Source organism: Camelus ferus, chromosome 22, assembly GCF_009834535.1.
Source record: "Camelus ferus isolate YT-003-E chromosome 22, BCGSAC_Cfer_1.0, whole genome shotgun sequence".
Classification (NCBI taxonomy): Eukaryota; Metazoa; Chordata; class Mammalia; order Artiodactyla; family Camelidae; genus Camelus; species Camelus ferus.
Window position 1 is genome coordinate 5,149,219 of NC_045717.1, and position 22,397 is coordinate 5,171,615.

General features: G+C 38.5%; 1 protein-coding gene across 1 annotated transcript; it reads right to left on the bottom strand.

The window, feature by feature from the left end:
- Positions 1–10,383: 10,383 nt before the first annotated feature.
- Positions 10,384–21,803, bottom strand: C22H5orf47 (chromosome 22 C5orf47 homolog). Its single transcript, XM_032465074.1, has 5 exons — positions 21,404–21,803; positions 17,050–17,135; positions 15,618–15,717; positions 13,765–13,803; positions 10,384–10,685 (listed from the first exon to the last, which is right to left on the bottom strand). Exons 1-4 carry the CDS (start codon positions 21,702–21,704, stop codon positions 13,784–13,786), a joined length of 507 nt encoding a protein of 168 aa, XP_032320965.1. The 5' UTR covers positions 21,705–21,803; the 3' UTR covers positions 10,384–10,685; positions 13,765–13,783.
- Positions 21,804–22,397: the final 594 nt, after the last annotated feature.

The following is a 22,397-nucleotide window of genomic DNA, read 5'->3' on the forward strand; positions in this document are numbered from 1 at the left end:
GTGATCAGTTTTCATTACATCTTAGCATTTAGTGTTTTGTTTTGTTGCCACGTATAGATACACTTCCAATGAAAGAGACGGTAAAGGCACTTTAGATGTCTCATTATAAATCTTGTTAAGTTGTCAGTTTAAGAATGTTATTCAAAATTTAATGGTATGATAGGAATATAAGCTTTTGAGAAGTCTATTCTAAGAATCTCCCAGAGGCAAGCATAAAAGGAAGCTATGCTCATATTATTGCTAGGAGCTCTATATTTAAATTTCAAATAACAGCAGTCAGAAAACTATGAAAAGCTTGAGATGCTCTTTCTTCTTAAAAAGGAAAGGGGACGTTGCCTACTTTTGATTTAAAGGAAAAAGGACAATAGAGAGGCAGAAAGGCAAATGGCAGAAAGGCCAGTCCAAATTTCTCCTCTGATTGGCTAGAAATAGATGAAGAAGGAGACTCTCTAAGCAAAGGAGGCGGGCCCTGTGGGTCAAAACTGACGTCAGTTTAGTACAAGAAGGATGGCTTACAAAGAACCATTCCAGTTACGGTCTGGAGATCCACTTAGGAAGAAATAACTTTCTAAGAATACAGGCTTTTTGAGGAAGTTTTTGCATTTTGCCTAGAAATGTATGGCTTTGAAAGGTACTCCAAGGGACTCTTCCCCTGTTAAGTGATCGATCTACTCATCTGTCTCTTCTAACGAAAGGCTTCCCACTCTATGCTGTAAAGTAAGTGTCCCGATTCAGTAGAAAGCTCGGGTTGTGGGACAGGTTCCTCCAAAATCCAATGCTGAGAGCTCTGAACGCAGGAAGTTTATTCAGGAGTGCTCTCGGGATAAAGAAGGGAAGGAAGAGGGGAGGTGAGAGGAAGAAACTGAATGGTGATAACCGTCTCAACAGAGCCCCCAGCCCATCTCACAAGGGCCTACAAAGCTGGAATGGCCCTTCGCAGTTGTCCTCAGTTGAGATGCAGGTGAGCGCTCTTCCCCAAGAGGGCAAGACCTTGGGCAAGGTGGAGCTCTTCAGCCAAGGGCAATCCTGGAGAGGGCTGGTAGCCAAGGCTGTCAGCCAGCAGTCCAGGGACAAAAGACTTTCGGCCTGAAGGAGGATCGATCTGGGAGCACAGTGCCCACCACAGGCCCTGTGCTAGGCTGTCTTCATACCACACTCCTTCACTTCACAACCATACCCCGAGACTTCAAATACCTCTTACTGTTATATTGATAATGCCTACTTTCATATCTCCAGCAGTTAGAGTTCTTCTAGACTTTAGACCGCTGTATACCACTGTTTCCTTGACGTCTTTGAATGGTTCACGGGCACCTCAATCTCAACATGTCCAAAGCTGAACTCCTGGTCTCTCCCCTCAGACCTGCTCCCCAGCCTTGGTCGTCTTTCAGTGAATCACCCCATCGTCCATCCATTGCTCCGGGCAGAAAACTGAGAGGAATTCCTGACATCTTTCTCACTCCTATATTCAATCACCAAGTCCTGATAGTTCTCCCTCCCAAGCATCCCTCACATCAGTCCATCCATCTCTATCTCCACGACTCCCCTTGAGTCCACTCAGTCTGCAGACCTATCAAGTCTCCTCCTGACAACTGTGCTTTCCTCCCCACCAGTCTATTCTTTGCACTGTTGTCTAAGCAATTTTTATAAAATAAATTCTGGTCGTGTTATTTCCTTGCTTAGAACTCTGCATGTCTAGCTTCTTCACTTCAGGTTTTTATCTAAATATCAATGAGGTCTATGTGAGGTCTTCTGTCACCTCCCTACTTAACACTGCATCCCTTGACACATCCTCATTGCCTTTATCTTTCTCCATAGTATTTTTTTTATCATACTGTATATTTTAATCATTTATTATTTCTTCCCCTGAAGACGGGGGGTTTTGCCTATTTTGTTCTCCTCTGTTGTCACAGGCCCAGAACAGAATCAGGAACATGGTATGTAATTAACAAACATCACGTAAATAAATGAATGAGTGAGTGAATGAATGTCCCACTAGAACCTGAGTCACATAAGGTAGACTGGATGTCACCATTCTCCAGTCTCTGCCCGTTAGACCATTATATGATTGAAGACTGCCAACTTCAGGCAGCAGTGGGCAACACATGTTTGGTAACTACTTGGTAATGCCTTTTGTTGAGGTAGTGTCAGTCTTCAGTTGGTCTCTATCTCTTGGTGTCCAGAATATTCCACTTCATGGTGATTTTTTAAAAAGAAAATAGAAGGTCTGGCTCAGAGAGGCTATTTCCTCTCTGACATACACTAAATTACATAATTCGTATACTAAAATCCTGGGACTAATGGAGTCATCCACCATCAACTAGGCTGTTTCCAGTTATTGAAAAACTTCTCTAAACTTCACCAGATTCCTGAAATAATAGGGTCCAATGAGGACACATTAGCATCTCAGCAAGACCAACATGACAACTGACAATTAAATGAGTCATCTGAGATCATACTGGAGAACTTTCAGAAAGTTGAAAAATCTCCCTCTTACTCAGATTCTTAGAAAGTATCAAATAGACAGGGTAAGCGAGGATCTTTCATGAAGCACTGAGCCAGGTCCTTCAACTGGGAGTCTACAGATGAATTTTATTTTATACTGTAACTTTCTAGGAATAGAAAATTGTCTTCTACACAACCAGATTTCTAAAAGCATATGGATCAGAGGACTCAGTAAGCATTTTTATCATTCATTATCAGTAAAGTTAAAACAATTAAGCAAGGGGTAATGAGTTTATCATGATCATGAGAAAAGCGGGATAATTTGGGCTATTATAAAAGTGGGATAATTTGTATTATTCCCAGGGATGTGGATACTTCTCCATACTTTTACTTTTAGAAAATTCAGAGTAAAACGAATGAACCACAATTACAGTCAACAATATGCATGAAATTTTAGCAATGTGATAAAAAGTAGTATCAATGTAATACTAAAAGTCCAAAAAGATTATATGAAACATAATGTCCTCACTAGAAAATTAAACACCTAGATTTATAAGGCAAGTTTAAAAAAGACATACAATTGCAATAACACTACATAAAAAAGCAAAATAAAGAAATCATATGCGTATATTCAGTTTGATGATTATCTTGAGTAGAAAAGGCAGGAAGAATGGGTTGGGAATTACTGGTTAAAATGATTAGATATAAGTTATTTTCAAGATATTGTTTTGGTGGTAGGTTCACAGTTGTTTATTGCATCATTAAAAATAACTAAATAAAAGCAGACCATGCACTGACCAATTAGAATGTCATGAACCAGGGATTAGTGATTAATTCAATCTCTATATTTGAGATTCATAAATTCGACAGGGGAAAGACATGGTGATCATAATTTCATGGTAACATTAATTATAATCAATTGAGAATAAGTGGACCAAATTTCTGAATTCAGCTTAGTATGTCCCAAACTGGAAAGAGCATCACACCCACTCTAACAAAAAGAAAGCTGGATATCTGCAAAATTCACAATGTTTCTTTAATCCATCAGATTGCTGAGGTAGCAGTGCAACCAACTGACTTGAACTCTAAGGAAAGACAGGCACCTCCAAGGAGAGACAAGAAGCCAGCGTTTGCTTGCCTGGGATAGATGCCAGACATTGTACAAGTTGGTAAGAATAATTCAGCTTAGAATTTTAATGGATTGTTAAAAAGCTGAATGTGAGCTAGTGTGAAAGTACAGAATCCCCAGGCACCGCAGACATGAGAATTTTCACCTGTTCCCAGGTCTTCTCCACATATCTCCTCAGATGCTCACAAGAAGGACTTAGAACAGAGACCACAGAAAGCCTCCCTTATAGTGTAGAACTTAGATAGGAAAACAGCAGCACTGTAAGAGGCACAAAATTCTGTTCAGATCCTTCTTCCCTATCTCCCTACAAGCAATAGAGTTAAGCACTGGTGAATCAAAAATTAAGAAAAAAATTAAGAGACACACGAGGAAGCAAGAAAAAAAAAAAAAAAGCCAACACACAAGCAATAAACGGAAGAAGATTCATTTGTGATGCTGATGTTGGAATTAACAGACAGGGAATTTCAAATAAGTCTGATGACTAGAATAAAGTCTCTAGTGGAAAATATTGACAACATGAATGTCCAGAAAAGGAATTTCATCAGAAAAATAAAAACTATAAAAGAATCACGTAGGAATGCTAGGAATAAAAAACGCTAGAATAAGAAAAATTAAATGCTAGTAACAGAGGTTAAAAATGCCTTCTGAAGGCTCATCAGTAGACTTTACACACTGGTGGAAAGAATCAATGAACAGGAAGATAAATCAATAGAAATTGCTCAAACTGAAAAACAAAAAATGCAAAAGAATGGAAAAAAATAGAACAGAGCATCCACAAACTGTGGGACAATATCAAATGTCTAATATACGTGTAATTGGGGTACCAAAAGAAGAAAGAAAGAACGGAATGGAAGAAATATTTGAAGAGATAGTAGCCAGAATTGTCCAAAAGTAGTAAGACACGAAACCAAACATCCAAAAAGTTCAGAGGACTCCAAGAAGGATAAAAACAAACCACACCAACCTACACACATCATTTTCAAACTGTTAAAAACCAAAAACAGAGGGGAAACTCTTGAAGACAGCCAGAAACAAAAGAAATTACATACAAAGGAACAAAGATAGAGATAACAGCAGACTTATCAGAAACTATGCAAGCTAGAAGACGATGGAATGTCATCCTTAAAATGCTTAAAAAGAAAAGTTAATTCAGAGTTCTATACAGGGAAAATATTCTCCAAAAAAATGAAAACAAAATAAAGATTTTTTTCAGAAAAACAAAAAATAAGAGTAATCATTACTATCAGACATGCACTACAAGAAATGTTAAAGGAAGTTCCTCAGTCAGGAATGAAGCAGACAGAAACCTGAATAAATACAAATAAATGAAGGTCACTAGAAATGGCATAATGAAAGTAAATATATAAATATATAGTTTAGTTTTTATTTTTAGTTGCTCTAAAAGATTATTTGAAGGTAAGCTAAATAACTTAAGAGGTATATTGAAAACCCTGAAGAGATCACTAAATCTTTTTAAGAGGTAACTTTTTTAAGACTTCTGTGATGGCCACTAATAATCTCACTTTGGCATTCACATCCTCATGTAATTGCTCCCCTTTAAATACAGGAAGAACCTGTATAAACTAATAAAACTTAACAAAAGTGATGGAATTATCAGTTCTGATAGTCTATAAAAGACTGTGACTTTCTCAGAGGAAGACAAGTATCATATGATATCACTTATATTGGAATCTTAAAAAAAAAAAAAACACACAAATTCTATTTACAAACCAAAAACAGACTCACAGACATAGAAAACAAACCACGGTTACCAAAGGGAAAAAGGTGAGGGAGGGATAAATGAGGAGTTTGGGATTAGCAGATCACATTAGTATATATACAACAGATAAATGACAAGGACTTACCATATAGCAACTGAGGAACTATATTCACTTCTTGTAATAATGTAATGTAATGGAAAAGAATCTGAAAAAATACGTATGTCTGTATATGTATAACTGAATTGTTTTGCTGTACACCTGAAACTAACATTAAATCAACTACACTTCAATAAAATTAAAATTAAAAACAGACCGTGACATCCACATTGCTAGCAGTTTTCACTGTTTTGGAGAGACCTATATGGCAAGAAACTCAGGGTGGCCATAAGCTAATAGCTACCAAGGAACCAAATGCTGCCAGTAACCAGTAAGTGAACTTAAAAGCAGATCTTTCTCCAGCTGAGACTTCAGATAAGACCACAGAAGCTGAGCTGACACTCTCCAGTCTTGAGAGAGACCATGAAGTGGAGGATTCAGTTCAGCTGTGTCTATATTCCTGACCCACAGAAACTGTGAGATTATGCATGTGTCTGTTGTTATGCCACAAAATTTGGGGATAATCTGCTGTGTAGCCAGGGACAACTAATACTTAAGCCAATAGTTGAGATAAAATGGAATAATAAAAAACACTCAACCCAAAAGAAAACAAAGAGAGCCAAAAGAGACAGAACCAATAGGGAATGGCTACCTTCATGGTGGGCCTTAACCTAATCATGTTAGTAACTGTATTTATTCTAAATGGTCTAAAAGTACAAATTAAAAGGCAAAACTTGACACAACATTGTAAAATGACTGTAACTCAATGAAAATATTAAAAATAAATAAATAAATAAATAAATAAATAAATAAATAAATAAATAAATGACAAAACTTGTCAAATTGGATTAGAAAAAACAATTATAGGCTTTCTACAAAAAATACATTTAAATTTTTTTTTGAGATGGGAGGAATTTATTGACAATAAGAATATATCCATTGTGAATCGTATCTTAATAGCTTGGCATTGTACATCTGATCAAGTAAAAAAAATTTTTTTAACATTTTTTATTGATTTATAATCATTTTACAATGTTGTGTCAAATTCCAGTGTAGAGCACAATTTTTCAGTTATACATGAACATATATATATATTCATTGTCACATTTTTTTCTCTGTGAGCTACCATAAGATCTTGTGCATATTTCCCTGTGCTATACAGTATAATCTTGTTTATCTATTCTACAATTTTGAAATCCCATCTATCCCTTCCCACCCTCCACCCCCTTGGCAACAAGTTTGTATTTTATGTCTATGAGTCCATTTCTGTTTTGTATTTATGCTTTGTTTTTTATTTTTGTTTTTGTTTTTGTTTTTTAGATTCCACATATAAGTGATCTCATACAGTATTTTTCTTTCTCTTTCTGGCTTACTTCACTTAGGATGACATTCTCCAGGACCATCCATGTTGCTGCAAATAGCGTTATGTTGTCAGTTTTTATGGCTGAGTAGTATTCCATTGTATAAATATACCATATCTTCTTTAACCAGTCATCTGTTGATGGACATTTAGGTTGTTTCCATGTCTTGGCTATTGTAAATAGTGCTGCTATGAACATTGGGGTGCAGGTGTCATCCTGAAGTAGGGTTCCTTCTGGATATAAGCCCAGGAGCAGGATTCCTGGGTTATACGGTAAGTCTATTCCTAGTCTTTTGAGGAATCGCCACACTGTTTTCAATAGTAGCTTCACCAAACTGCATTCCCACCAGCAGCAAAAAATACACTTTAAATTTAACATGGGACACGTTAAAAGTAACAGAGTGGGAAAAAGATATACCATGCAGTGCTAATCAAAATAAGGTTGATATAGCTATGTTAATACAAAGTACACTTCAGAACAAGGAATATTACTGGAAATAAAGACATTACCTAATGATAAAGGTATAAATCGACCTTTATGAGAGGTCATTACAGTTCTCAATGTGTATGCCCCTAATAATATTACATGAGAATAGCATTACCCTGATACCAAAACCACACAAAGCATTGCAATAAGAGAAAGTTACAGACCTATAGCCATCACAAATATAAAGGCAAAAATCCTCAACAGAACTGTATCAAGTCAGTTCCAACAATATAGAGAAAAGAATATTACGTCATATCCAAGCAGAGTTTATCTCAGGAATGCAAGGTTTGCTCAACACTGACATTAAATCAATGGAACTCACCTTAGTGTAGCTGTGTGCACTTCTCTCAAGCCCCCACCCCTTCCTCAATCACTGCCAACCCCTGATCTATTTTCTATTTCTATAATTTTCCCATTTCAAGAATGCTAAAGAAATGGAATAATATAGTATATGACCTCTTGGGATTGGTTTTTTCCACTCAGCATAATTCTCTGGAGATTCATCCAGGTGGTTGCATGTGTCAATAGTTTGTTCCTTTGTATTAATGAGCAGCATTCCACACTTTGTTTGGTTATTCACCCACTGAAGGACATCTGGGTTATTTTCAGGTTTTAATTGTTACAAATAAAGCTGCTAGTTTTTTAATTCTAATTTGATGAAATCAAACTCATCCACTTTGAACTTTGGGTAATTCCTGCCATGAAGACTTTCTTCTATATTTTCTTCTAAACATTTTATGGTTTTACATTTTACTTTTAGATCTATGATCCATTTTCAGCTGTTCTTTTATATAAGGTGTGAGGTTTAGGTAGAAGTTAGTATTTTTTTGCACATGGATAATCAATTGTTTCAGCACCATTTATTAAAGGGACTATCCTTTCTTCACTGAACTGCCATTGCACATTTCCTTTGTAAAATATCAATTGCGACTTACTGCTTCCAGGACAATGAAACAGACAATCTGCCCCTGTACCAAGGTGCCCCAGCACCCTCAGTGGGGTGATGTCAGAAAATGCCAACTAGGGAGCCAAGATTGTCACCCCACTGACAAGTAATGAGCCTTCTCTCTCCTTCCACACCTGCTGCCCCCACTTCCATCTCTGATTCAGGACATACAGTTTCTTACTATCCTCTCTGCAGGGTGTTACTACAACATAGCAGTAACCGGCCAACTGAACTATGTTTGAAGGCATTACTTGCCACGTATCTCTCAAATGCCTGGATCATCACACCTGCAAAGACATCCCACTCCACCGGAAGGTTTTCCAAGTGACCTCAGGTGAGATCTTTAAGAACAGGACGGCCACCATGTGCCAGGGACTATCCATACTGCACATGCCGCCCAGCAAGGTATCTTGTTGCCAGGCGGCTGGTAAATACACCACCTCAGCGCCCCATCTCACTGCCTGCTCTGTCAGACCCCTCCTGACATCGCTTGTGTTCATTTGAGTCCTCTCAGAAACAGATGCTAAGGGGGAATCAGATGTGCAGGTATTTACTGGAGAGATGCCTATGAGAGAAAACTGAGAGAGAGCAAGGGGGGCCGGGAGAGCCACCCCACCATGATGGAGGACTGACCTCTGCAGGGGAGAGGAAAGGAAAGACGGTTGGGTAGGAAAAGTCTTACACACTCTCGGCTGTGGTTCTAAGAAAGCTTCCGCAAGGCAAGTTGGGAGTCTTCAAGGCCTGTCTCACAGAAACGTGCCTGCCTTAATATCCCACCCCCCCCCCCCGCTTAATCACTGGCCGGGGGCCACCAGTTGGGAAGCAGGGCCTCACACAAACGCAGCAGTTGGTTCACAGTGCAGTACAGGTGGGCCGTCCGTCGATCGCGCCCCCTGTGGTAGGAAGTCTGAGAAGCAAATTTATACAGTTTCCTGACGTAGGCTCTAGGGATGCCGCCGCAGCGGCACAGCCCACTGTCGGGCATCCTCCCCGTAATAAGTGCTGCACTAGTATGTTTCCACTTCCACTCCCACAGGCCTGGCTCCCAAACTCAAAGCTCGTCTCTCACCATTGTGTTATAAACCAACTCTCAAAGACTCTTAGGTTACCCAAAACTTTTCCCAAATTTTAACCTTTCTTCAGTTTACGCCAGATGGGAAAATATCTTGGATTTTAGTTAGCTTCTTTGGTAAAAGATCCCATTGGTTTTTCTTCATAATTCTAAAAACTCACCTACAATCTTTCAGGTGGCTGGAATAAATGGCTAAGTAATATTCTGAAGTATTGACATGTTTCTCCTCTATTCTGTATTCACCAAATCCTTAATTTGAACTACTTAAAGATCTCTTCCCTCTCCACCCTGCACAGCTAAGCATTAAACACCCACTGCAGACCCCAAAACAAAAGTTGCAAATACTGGACTATTGGGCTAAAATAAAATGCCTTTGGTCTAGCAGGGAGGGTATAGCTCAGTGGTAGAGTGCATGCTTAGCATGCACAAGGTCCTGGGTTCAATCCTCAGTACCTCCACTGAAAAACAGACAAATAATTTTTTTTAATTTAAAACCTAATTACCTCCTCCCTCATAAAAAAATAAGCAAACAAACAAAAAATGCCTTTGGTCTAAGCAGAAGAAAGGAAGAGTCACGTACATATTTGGCAAGTGAGTGCTCCTACTCACGCAGATCGGACAAAGAGACTCTGGGCTAGAGATGAAGGAAAGGCAGGACCTCTGAGTAACGTGGGGTGACTTAATGCAGGCATCATGAACCCCTTCTGGAACTACAGAACCAAAAATAAACTACAGTTGCTATTCAGTGACGTGTCAGCAAAGAACAGCTGTATTATATTTACTATATTCTATTTAACAAAAGAGACATTTAATATATTTTCACCAGAACTTATTAAATAAAAATTTAAAGAGATAGAGGAAATATCTAGAGTTTGAATAAATTTACTAACTTTCCCCAGTAAGAAAAGATGGCTCAAAATAACTATTAGTTTAAACATCCAAAATAATTGTTACTATGTAAATTATAGGTTTTGACCATAAAGTAATTGAGAAATTTAGAAAAAGTGAGGAAGCCAAAAATAATTTAAGTGAATCCAAATTCAACTTAAAACAGTTAAATTTATATGAAGGGATGAATAAAGAGGCAGCTGCAGACTCATTAATAAGAGGGGAAAGTTGGCGTTTTAAATGCATGCAGTTATACTGATACGCTAATATAAATTTTATGTAAAATATTAATTTGAACAAGTATGGAATAGTATTCATTCTAGAAATAACAACTGTATGTGTATGAATAATATTTAGCTAAAATTTTTATTAATTTGCAAAGAAATACTAATTTATAGAGAATGTAGTTTTTTTCTATTCAACAATTAAAGTCCCAATTCCAACAAAACACACCAAAATTAATACATAAATATGATTCAATAAAGTTCCATCTTTAAATTCTTCAAAATCTTCTTTGGTAAACAGATCCAAAGATAGGTTAATCCTACATAAAAGATGACAAAATTGAATCTTATTAATATGTCATAATCAGTGGTCACTGAAAAGTTCTAACATTTCTAAGATTGCAAAGTAACAGTTAGCCACTCCCTGCTTTCACTGCGTTGATAACTTACTTTGTCTAGTTGCCCATGAAAAGCTTCTGATGGACTCACTGTGCAACTCATACTTCTCTTCTCCACTCCAACTCCTCCTGCCAATACCCTTGGTGCCTTCAACAGCCCCAATTACAAGAACGGTGTCACAAAAACACTATACCACAGGCCTTTACTCCAGGCCACCTCAGCCTCCCACAAGCAAGGTCATCGCGGGGACACCGTCATCACGTGGACCTTGTGCTTTATTCTCAGTGCGGGAACCTCAAAGTGTGCTCAGCTGGTGTATTTCTATACTCCTACCTTCTGTACCCCTGACTGTCCCTGAGCAACGTCACAGCCCTCCTTTGAACTGCCAGTCCCTTGATCTCATTTGCGTCCCCCTCAGCCCTACAATCATTTCTTTCTGTCCTCCTAATTAAGTCCCTCTTTGAGGGACTGAGACCTCCTCCTCATTGTAGACATTGCCTGACATTCTATCCTCAGTCCTCTTCTCTCCCTCCATCCTCACTACATCTACTAGAACTACACATGACCTTTATGCAGCATAGACAGCACACTGGCTCCACTGTGAATTCCAATTGCTTGGAATTTTCACCTGAGTGAAATTACCTAAAATTTACACGCCAAAATAAAACTCAGTAACTTCACAAAACCAGCTCTTTCTCTTGACTTCCTTATTTCTTAGGTACTCATTCTCCAACCTCAGTATCATCTCTCATCTTCCCCTACATCTAGTCACCTGTCTCCTCTCCACTCTCAGTAAGTGCATTTCACTTCTCACTCGGACAGCTGCTACAATCCCCAGATCTTTTTCACTTCGTGTCTGGTCTCTATCCCAAACCTCTTCACAAAATGACATTTGATTCTTTTGAAAACACAGATCTGATCAACCCACCGCTTTAAAATGTTCCATACTGATGATGTACAAGAGGTTTGCACAGTCTTTTATTATCTTTTCATAAAATACTTATTACTTATAAAAAGAAAAATAGTAACCATGTGTAGTGGAGAAACAGACATCTTAACCAATATCAAAGTTAATATCATCAATAAGGGATAAATGAAGGTCACATGACTCCAGATGTGAGCTTCTGAGGAAGAAATGACACGACTGCTTATGTAACGTTCCAGTCAAAATGCAAAATATGGATCAAGTCATGAGAAGATATCAGCAAGTACGGAGGGAGCATGAAAAATAACTGGCCTACATTCTTCAAATATGTCATTATCATAAAAAACAAGGGAAGGCTGAAGAACTGTACAGATTAAAGAAGACTAAAGACACATGGCAATGAAACGCAGCACATGATCCTCAACCAGAGCTGGTATCAGAAGAAATATCCCATTAAAGAAATTATTATCACCATTGAAAAAAATTGGAATATAGAATATAGGTTAAAGTCTTAGAAAAATATTAAATTTCCTGAATTTGGCAACTGTAGTGCGGTTATTAAAAAAATCTTTGTTCTTAGGATACACACACCAAAGTATCAGGGGGCAATACTTTATACACACACACACACAAACACAGAGAGGGAGAGAAGGAGAGAGAGGAGCAGGAGAAAGATAAAGCAAATGCAAACACCAGTAAGCCTAGGTGAGGGGTACTCTGGAGTTCTATGTATTTTCCCTGCAATCTTTCTGTACATTTGAAATCATTTGGAATAAAGGGTTAAGGAAATGTTCCATGTTTCTTCACTGCCTACTAAACTGAGAATAAACTCTTGGCCAAATATTCATGTGAGACCATTTGAAATACAGTCTCAGTGTACTGTATACCTTTCTTCACTACAACTCCCTTAAACAAGCTTTAACCAAACTGCATTCCTAAACATCTTCTTGGACTCCATGAATATGCTCATGTCCGTGTCTAAAGTACACACCCTTCCCCCATATTCCCACTTATAAAAATCTAATTTCTCGTTTCCAAGGCCCTCCTTACTTACCTTTTCTACTACGTTCCAAACCCCACCACACTGGGTGTAACCTATCCCTAAGAATGGGATGAACCCAGGTGATTAGTAAACCAGGGCACAGTTGAAAAAAAAGGGAGGGGGAGGAGTTGATATGCTCAGTTTAAAACATGTGGTGTTTAAAAGTAACTGTAGAGGGAACTATATTCAATATCTTGTAATAACCTTTAATGAAAAAGAGTATTAAAATGAATACATGTATGTATATGCATGACTGGGACATTGTGCTGTACGCCAGAAATTGACACATTGTAACTGCATGTACTTCAATTTAAAAAAAAAAAAAAGTAACTGTAGAACAGCCTAAATGAATTCAGAGGTACAAGAACAGAGGTCAGGAGTAGAATAGAGATTTAAGGGTCATACGCCAAGAAAGTGGGACTAAAGCTATAAAATGGGTGAGTGGTCTCAGAATAAATATGTAAAGACAGAGTAGGACCAACAATTACTCCCAGGGCAGCATTTCCTGTTATTAGATGGTAGCTAAAGGGGCAAATTAAAAATACACAGAAAATAGGGGCTCACAGTCTTTAAGGCATGACCCTGCTGTGACTCCCTTTGCCTGGCAAAGCAATAAAGCTGTTCCTTTCTATCCTCAAAAAAAAAAAAAAAATACACAGAAAATACAGTCAGAAAGGCAGGAAGAGGACCATGACATAGTCTTCAGGACAATAAGAAAGGAGGAAATTAAAGGAGTAGTAGTAATAGAATATTAAATGTGACAGCGTGTTCAGAAAGAAGAAAGAAAAAAGAAAAAAACAACATGGACCATGGAGACAGAAGTTTCAACAGCACTGTGAAGACGGGGCCCAAAAAGAGTGTATTAAATTTCAACAAGTATTGAGTAAGTCCCTTCTGTGTGCCAAGCACTGGGTTTAAGGAAGGAAACGGGCTGGAATTAGCAATGGGCATGCAGTAAAGATTGGAGACGGTAGGATGTAAGAGGGAAGAAAGAAGTCTACACTTTTTAATAGTTATCTAAATGGATTCTTACCAGAGGATTTCAAGAAGGTTCATCCTGTGTAATCTGAGTCTAGAAACAACATAAAATGTAAGGAAAATTCAAATTAGTCTTTGGCACTGGTTTTCTCATTAATAAATACAAATTGAAGAATAAGAGTTATAATACATTTTTAAAATATAATTATTAGTTTTTATAATCTGGCTTAAAATTCTAATTAAAAAAGGATTTACGTAACCTTTTGTTTATAAGAGGGTATTTCTAGAAAACACAGCATATTATTTTAAGTTGCTAAATAATCCTTAGGTCATTTGATGTTCAGCAGAAGGCCTACTGCTGAGGCACAAGAGAACCCGACAAGCTCAAGATTATGGCCAGAGCAAAATTAGACGTAATCTAGTATGTTTATTCAAGTAATTGCATCTGGATTAACACTCAGAAAAAAAAGTCTGGGTTTTTTGCACATTTCTCTGTCTATTCAAACATCCTTGTCACCTACAAAACCACTGGCTACTTTTTTCCTCATAAGTCCCTCTCCTGCCTCATTCTTCTTCTTAACTGGATGAGAAAAGTAAAGCAGAGCACCACTAATGTGAATATTAGTTTATATGCCATTATTGCAAACAATGTGTGTTATTACTGATGCAATATTACAGGAAGAGTGATGAGGTTCCAGTGTTAGACTGCTTACAAAACCCGGCAATCTGTTCTGCTTATTATCTTATGAAAATATTCTTCACAAAATCTAATTCTGCAGATTTACTGACTGTCAAAATAAAACTTGTCATTGAATGACTGCTAAAAACTTACAGAAGCACGATAACATATATATTAGGATATGCATATGAAGGAAAGAAAACAACTTATGATTCACCAATTTATGTGGCATTATTAGTTACATAAGTTTTATCCAACTTAACTGTTTGAGAATCCAGAACTTTCAACTACTTTAATAAACACACTAGATTACATCTAATTTTGCTCTGGCCACAATATCAACTCAATATTGATGCAGCTTTAGAACGTTTTAATTTATGAGTTGTTTTCCAGGAATGAAATAATGACATCAGGGCCATAACTCGAGGGCAGATTTTGTTAAATGCATTACATTGGACGGCAGCATCACGAAAAGGAAGTGGAAGTACAAAGTGACACAAAATGTACACTTCTAGAATGCAGATTAAACGTTTTTCTTCATCAATATGGATGAGTTTTGTAATCTGTATTAAAAAGTTGGCATCAAATTCAGATTTAATAGACAAGCACGTTCCCTTCGCTCGGTGAGGTCCAGTCAACATGCACCCCTGCACCCTCTCACTCATACCCACACCTGCAGTCCACTCCACACTCACAGCTCCACAATGTTCTGTACTTCCTTTTTTTTTTAATTAAAGTATAGTTGATTTACAGTGTTGTGTTAGTTTCTGGTGTACAGCATAGAGATTCAGTTTTATATACATATGTATGTGCATATATACATTCTTTTTCATTATAGGTTATTACAACATATTGAATATAGTTCCCTGTGCTCTACAGTAGGATCTTGTTGTTTATCTATTTTATATACAGGAATTAGTATCTGCAAATCCCAAATTCCTAATTGATCCCTCCCCTCGCTTTTCCTTTTGGCAAGCGTAAGTTTGTTTTCTATGTCTGTGAGTCTGTTTCTGTTTAGTAGATAAGTTCATTTATATCATTTTTCAGATTCCACACGTAAGTGACATCATCAACTATGGCGAACAGTGATAATATGGTAGCCTTGTTTCTACAGTTCTATACATTGAACGTGACGATCAGGAAAACTACCGGTCTAACATGACCCAAGGGTAACTAAACTGTTAGAGAAGCCAGTCTTCTTTAATACAATAAAAATCGTGTTAACTTACTTCCACCAGGTAATTGTTGAGATTTCAGCCTGAGTCTATATTTTTCATTTTCTTCAAGCATTTTACAAATGACTTTGTACACTCCATTCCATACTGAAGCCTTAAAAAGATAAGCATAGTTAAGGAACACTGAGCAGAGAATCAAGGAATACATTTCGATACAGGCAATTGGGATTGACTCAACTGTGCTGCATGCCAATTTGGTATTATCATTATAAAGCAATCTTACACTTAGAGACTAAAACTTAAACATAATTGTTTTCCCATGATCACTGAATTCTCTGATATCTTTTTCCAACTTCCGAGCATTTCCTCTCTGTAGTATTTAAATTAACTGTCCTGGATGAAGTCTTCCTTCAAAGGCAATGTCCATAATGTTCTATGGTATCAACATACTCACTTTTGTTTTGAAAGGTAATAAAGATAGTGAGTTTCTATTCATATGTCTAAACCACTGGACAATGATTTATTTGTGTATTTTATTCTAGTTAATTTTTAACCTTTCTCCTAGGACACACCAAAGCAAACGCACTAGAGAGCATGGATATACTTGAACAGGAAGAATGCGGACTATGGAAGCAAACAAATAGATCCAGGCTCAAATTCTGGCTTTGCCACTTAAACCAGTTGCTTGACACTGGGCAAGTGTTTTAATCTCATCTAGGAACAACTTCACACATTGGGTTATTAGAATGAATGAAAAGTATATGTAAAGCACTTACCCCATTGTCCGTTTGGCACAAAGTAGGTGTAAGTATATATTGGCTATTGCCCAAGAGGAATTGGTTCTTGGAAGAAAGATTTCTCAGTATAATGGGAAGGTTAAATGCCCACTCAAAGCACACCTGCTGCACGGGTTAGTTACTCTGAATGCTATTGTATACTATACATGGATTGGAAATCAAACTCAAAGCTCAGAAATAATATGATTTCGTGTGTTGTTATCAACTAACAATTTCTTTAACCTGAAGAGTAAAATACCATGGTGGGAAACAAAGATTAGCAGAGCAGCTGATCTTGAATATGTTTAAAACATTCCAGTTACCATGACATCTGGACAACCAGAGATGAAAATGGAAAATGGTTCATTATAAAGGTTCACGCTTGTCAGCTTTTCTGCTAGAAACTTAACGCACATCCCTTGTCTTTAAAAGAGCAATATGGCACCAATACAGATACATTATTCTTTTCTGTGAAATCCACTGATTTTCTTATGTTACACTATCAGTTTGTTATATTCTATGGAACATATATTTTCATGCTTTGAAAAAGCTCCCAGTCGGTTACATTTTGGTTAAAATTGTTTTGTATCTTCAAACACTGGAAAGACTATGGCATTACTTTTCCTGTCCTGAGTATCTTTACACATTTGTATTTAAACAGGTTAATCTAAAATTCAAAATATCACTTATTCCCCTTTACAATAATATACCTTTTTCTTTTTCTTCATTATTTTGGAAGCTTCATTCAAAGGTATGGGGAAGTCAAACTTTTTAGCCAAATCCTCCTGAGTTAAACCTAATTTTAAAAGAGGAGATTGACAAGGTAACATATCAAGGTTAGCACATACTTTAAAGGACTCACTATCCTGAGAGTAGACAATTATAAATGTCTCTTGAGTTCTATTTTGAGCCTCTTCGTCTGTTTTTCAACGCGCTTCATTTCCAATCCACTGTCTTAGTGCTGGACTGCCACACGTCTCTTTGATCTGTCTGTGTTAACGCAGTCAGGCTTTTTACCTGATGCATTTTATTCTTTCCTTACTTCCTGCTCTCTCTGCTTCAAAGATGAAGAGTTCACCACCACCACCGCTACCACCACACTCTGTCCAATTCCTAGAATAAATCTTTCATCTGTTCTTGTTATTCAAAGGAGCTGGAAACCTAGTGCTAAGGTGTCTCGGGCTACCCCTGAATTTTTAAATCAGCAGCATAGCGGCAAAAAAAAAAAAAAAAAAAAAAACCTTGAGTGCCTTTTAACTATGGAATCTCTGGAGTGGTATGAAGTCTAAAACAGTGCCCCTGATGAAGAATCTCTGAAGGCTTCCCACCATAGCTCACTCCCAGGAGCCAATCAACTTACACAGAGTACAGCTTTACACTTCCAAATTATCAAACTAAATTTAAGTAAGTTAAATTATCAAAGTAAAATTAAGTAAGTTCTGAAAGGACACCAGACAAAATATTTATATACTTCTTAACTTGGACTTGAGTCTTGTCTGCCTCCAGTTTATCTCTGGTACACAGCGTGAACTAAGTAAATCTTTCCCATCACTTCTCTTGTTCAAAACCTTTCAATGCAGAACTTCTGGGTAGCTGAACACAATGCCCAGTGGGGTAATCAACTTCCCAGATTTCTCACCAAACAACTTTACATTACAAAAGTTCTACAGAAAACCACACCCTCTGCATTACTTGAAAACAGAGAACGCTGAAACTGCAAAATAAACGTAAGTAAAATGAGAAAAGTTGTTAAACTGCGGTACTATGATCCCATCTGCTCCAACATCACCCTAAGCAGGGCTTTGCAGCCAGCAAGGGAGAGAAAGGAAGGACACTAGAAAAGGTGCCTGCAGGAGAGCTGGAGCAACCAACAGAAAGATTAAATTCACCCTAAATGTGAAAATACTAAAGCATAACCAGGCAGATCGCAACACAGACTACCAGAAGCATTTCAATGTACAATTTAAAAGGCGAGATACCACATAAAGTACCAAAAGCATGCAATTTAATGGAACCAACTTGATTAAGGTAGCATGATTTAAAGGGACAAGTATGACTTAAAGGGACAGTCTTCTAATCTCATGGCTTTTAGAGAAGAAAAAGAACAAAAAGGAAAGTTCATAAATTAGGTCACAAAGAAAACATCGGTAAGATATATAAAGTGGAGACATTACAAACAACATTCTGAGCACAATGCAATAAAACTAGAGTTAACTAGCCAAAAAAAAAAAAAAAAAGAAAGAAAGAAAGAAAGAAAGAAAGAAAGAAAGAGAAAAAGGAAAGGAAAGAAAAGAAAGTCCTGGAAATTAAAAAATTAAATCTATTAAGCAACTCTAGATTCAAAGTGGTAATACAAACTGAAATTACAAAAATAAATTTAATAGTGACAATAAAAACACTATATATTAAAATCTATGGAATCTAAAGTAGTGGTTAGAAAAAAAAATTCCTTGCACTAAACTAAATTGTTACCAATTAAAAGGAAGAAAAAATAAATGAGTTAAATTTCTTGCTCAAAATGAAAGCATAAAAATAACAAAATAAACCAAAAGAAAACACATAAGGAAATACTTTATCTGTAGTATTTATCTTTATTTATTATTTTCTTTATATCTTTAGCATTTATTATCTAGTCTAGGAGTCTAGAGAAACAAAATACCTAATTAACAAACAAAATTCCTGAATTTAAAAAAATTAATAAAATAAAACATTGGCTAACTTGATCAAGAAAAAGAAAAAAACACATATATGAAAAAAATGAAAAGGGTGAAATAACCATTGAAACACAAGAAATTTTTAAAAATCATAAGATACTAATTTGCAGACGTCTATGCAAATAAATGTTTAAAAATCTACATGAAATGGATAATTTCCTAAGAAAATACAGGTTACCAAAATTGACCCATTAGAGTTAGAAAGTATGAAGGGACCAATTTCCATAGAAGTTACAGAGAAAATTATTAAGGAATTAGCCCATAAAAAGCACTAGACCCAGATGGTTTCACAGAAGAATTCTACCACATCTTCAAACATCAGATAGTCCCAATGTTCTCCAAATTATTCCAGAACATTGAAAAGAAAGGAAAAATTCTTAATTCCTTTTATGAACTAAATATAACTGACAGCTAAGTCAGATGAAGTACAAAGAAAAACTATAGATACCTCTTTCAAACACCAATGCAAAAATCCTAAATAAATTATTAGCAAACAGAGTCCAACAATGTTAAGAAAATAGTACATCATAACCACATGGGATATATTTCAGGAAGGCAAAGTTGGTTCAAGCTTAGGAAGTCCACCTGTATCATATGCCATATTAATAAATCTAATGGAAAATATATCACCACAGATCTAAGAAAGCCTCTGACAAAATTCAACACCCATTCATGATAAAAACACGAAAGAAAATAAAAACTGAGGAATACAGTTTAATGTTTTAAATATATATGCTTTAGTCTTAAAGCCAATACCTTATTTAATGGGAAAATACTAGAAGTATTTCTTCTAAGATCAGAAACAAGGCAAGGATGCTATCTCCACTACTATTCAACATTATACTCATAGTATTAGCCAACGCAGTTAGACAAACAAGTCAATTGGAGGCAGAAAAACGGGTTAAAAAGAAATAAAGTGATCCATTTACAAGTAATATACCTGGAAAATCTTCAGTATCAATGATAAAACTAACCCAAATACTAAAAGAATTCAGCGAAGTACTGGGATCAGAAATTAACATAAAAACCCCAATAGGCTAACTGAAAGAAGCCAGTCACAAAAGCCCACATACTGTATGATTCCATTTATACTAAGTATCCAGAATCGGCAAATCTATGGAGACAGAAAGAAGTTCAGCGTTTTACAGCTGGGGCTGGGGGGAGGGGAGGGCAGTGAAGGGGGGATGATCAATGACTAATGGTTACAGGGTTTCTTTTGAGGAGGTAGTAAAAATGTTCTAAATTGACTGCGATGATGGTAGCACAACACTGTAAAAACCACTCAATTATCTACTTGGGTAAACTGAGTGGACTGTGAACTGTATCTCAATAAACTATTTTTTTTTTTAAGCATGGGTAGAGGAATGGACTTTTTGAGTCGATGGAAATGTTTTAGATCCTGATTGTGGTGGGGTACTACCAGGTGGATAACTTTCTCAAATCTCCTCAACGTTGTTATTGCTGTTGTTTTATCAAGACGCTTTACATACACAATTAATGAACATTTGGAGGACATTATGCAAGAGGGAAACCCCATGTACAGCAGCAGAGAAGATCAACTACCTAGGAATAAATTTACACGATATAGAATAAACCCTACAGGATATGGAGGTACAGCTCAGTGGGAGAGCGTGTGCTTAGCATGTGCAAGGTCCTGGGTTCATTCCCCGGTACCTCCATTAAAAAAAAAAAAAAAAGTACTTTCCTCAAATAATAAAAAGTAAGTCCCCCCTTCCCCAAATCTGACAAATATGAAAACGACAACAAGTATCACAGGAATTCCTCCTAGATTCAAAACAAGACTTAGATGCTAAAATAAAATAAAACTATTTTAAAAACTTATAGAAGGAAAATTTTTAAATATCAAACATCCCTGAGAGACACAAAAGTAGAGGGAAGATGGAAAGACGTCGTCTCCCGTTCTCAAAGAGGAGATGACATCATTTTGACGACGCCGGTTCTCCTCGGGCTAATTTGTAAATTCAGTGACTCCTGAAAGGCACATGGACAAGCAAGCCGGGGACCCCCTCACTCTGAGGGGCTTCAGGGACCCCATCCAACAGCCTCTCGTCTCAGAGTCCGACCTCAGGGCTCAGTTTCGGGCCTTCCCGTGCAGGCGGCGCCCTCTGGGGCAGCCCCGAAGCGCGGGCCCGGCCCGGTCCCTCCGTCCAGGCTGACAGGAGGGCGGAGCCAGCCGCCGACGGCCCGAGCGGCCCCCCGGGGAAGGCTGACAGGAAGCCGACCGTCCGGGCACCAGGACGCCCGGAGGGACGGCTGCCCGGGGGGGACGGACGCCAGCCGGCCATCCCCACAGACCCCGAGGCCCCGCCCGCCCGGCCCCTCGCGCCACCTGCATGCGCCGCCGGCCGGGGCCCGCTCCGCGCGCTCGACGCCCGCTCCGGGGAGGAGGCAGCGGGGGCCCTGGGCCGGGAGCCGGGGGGCATCTCCCCGCCTCCCGCCGCCGCCGCCGCCGCCGCCGCCGCCGCCGCCTCCCGCGGCTCCTCTCGGCTGCGGCCCGCCCCGAGCCCGGGGGTCCACCGGCCCTGAGCCCGCCGGCCGCCCAGCCGCAGGACGCTGCCGCACTGGTGCGAGCCGAAGCGGGTCACGTAGACGAAGCGCGCCCGCTCCCGCTCCCGGCCGGCCGCCGCCATCGCTGCCGTCGTCGGGCACCGCCGCCAACTGCCCTCAGCCACCGGCGGAGAGCGACTGGGGGCGGGCGACGCGGGGAGGAGGGGGGACCCCGGCGCCGGACCTCTGCTGGGAGGCGGGGGGAGGGGGCTGCAGAGCTGAGGGAACAGACCACTGGGGGGGGGGGTGCAGAGCTGAGGGAACAGACCACTCGGGAGGGGGGAGGTGCAGAGCTGAGGGAACAGACCACTCGGGTGGGGCGGGGGGGACTCTAGAAAAAGAACCAATGGAGGGGTTGTGCATGTGTTCGTAGACAAGTCCAAAATCTTCTAGGTTAGCAGGTCAGAGACCCAGGGAAGAATGGATACTGGAGTTCAAGTCTGAAGACCATCTGCTAGCTAAATTCACCCTTCTTCAAGAGGTCATTTTTTTTTTTCTGTTTTTTCTATCAAGGCCTTCAACCAATTGGATGATGTCCATCCACATGATGGAGAGTAATCTGTTTTACTTAAAGTCTACCGGTTTAAATGTTAATCTCATCTGAAAAATGCTTTCACAGAAATGTCTAGAATGTTTCACCAAATATCTGGGTAAGTTGACACATAAAATTAGCCATCACAATGTGGTATTGCCTTCTTGTAATTTGCGTTTCCCTGATGCTGTATGAAGCTGAGCTCATTGGCGATTGGATGTTATCTTTTGCGCTTTAATATCTT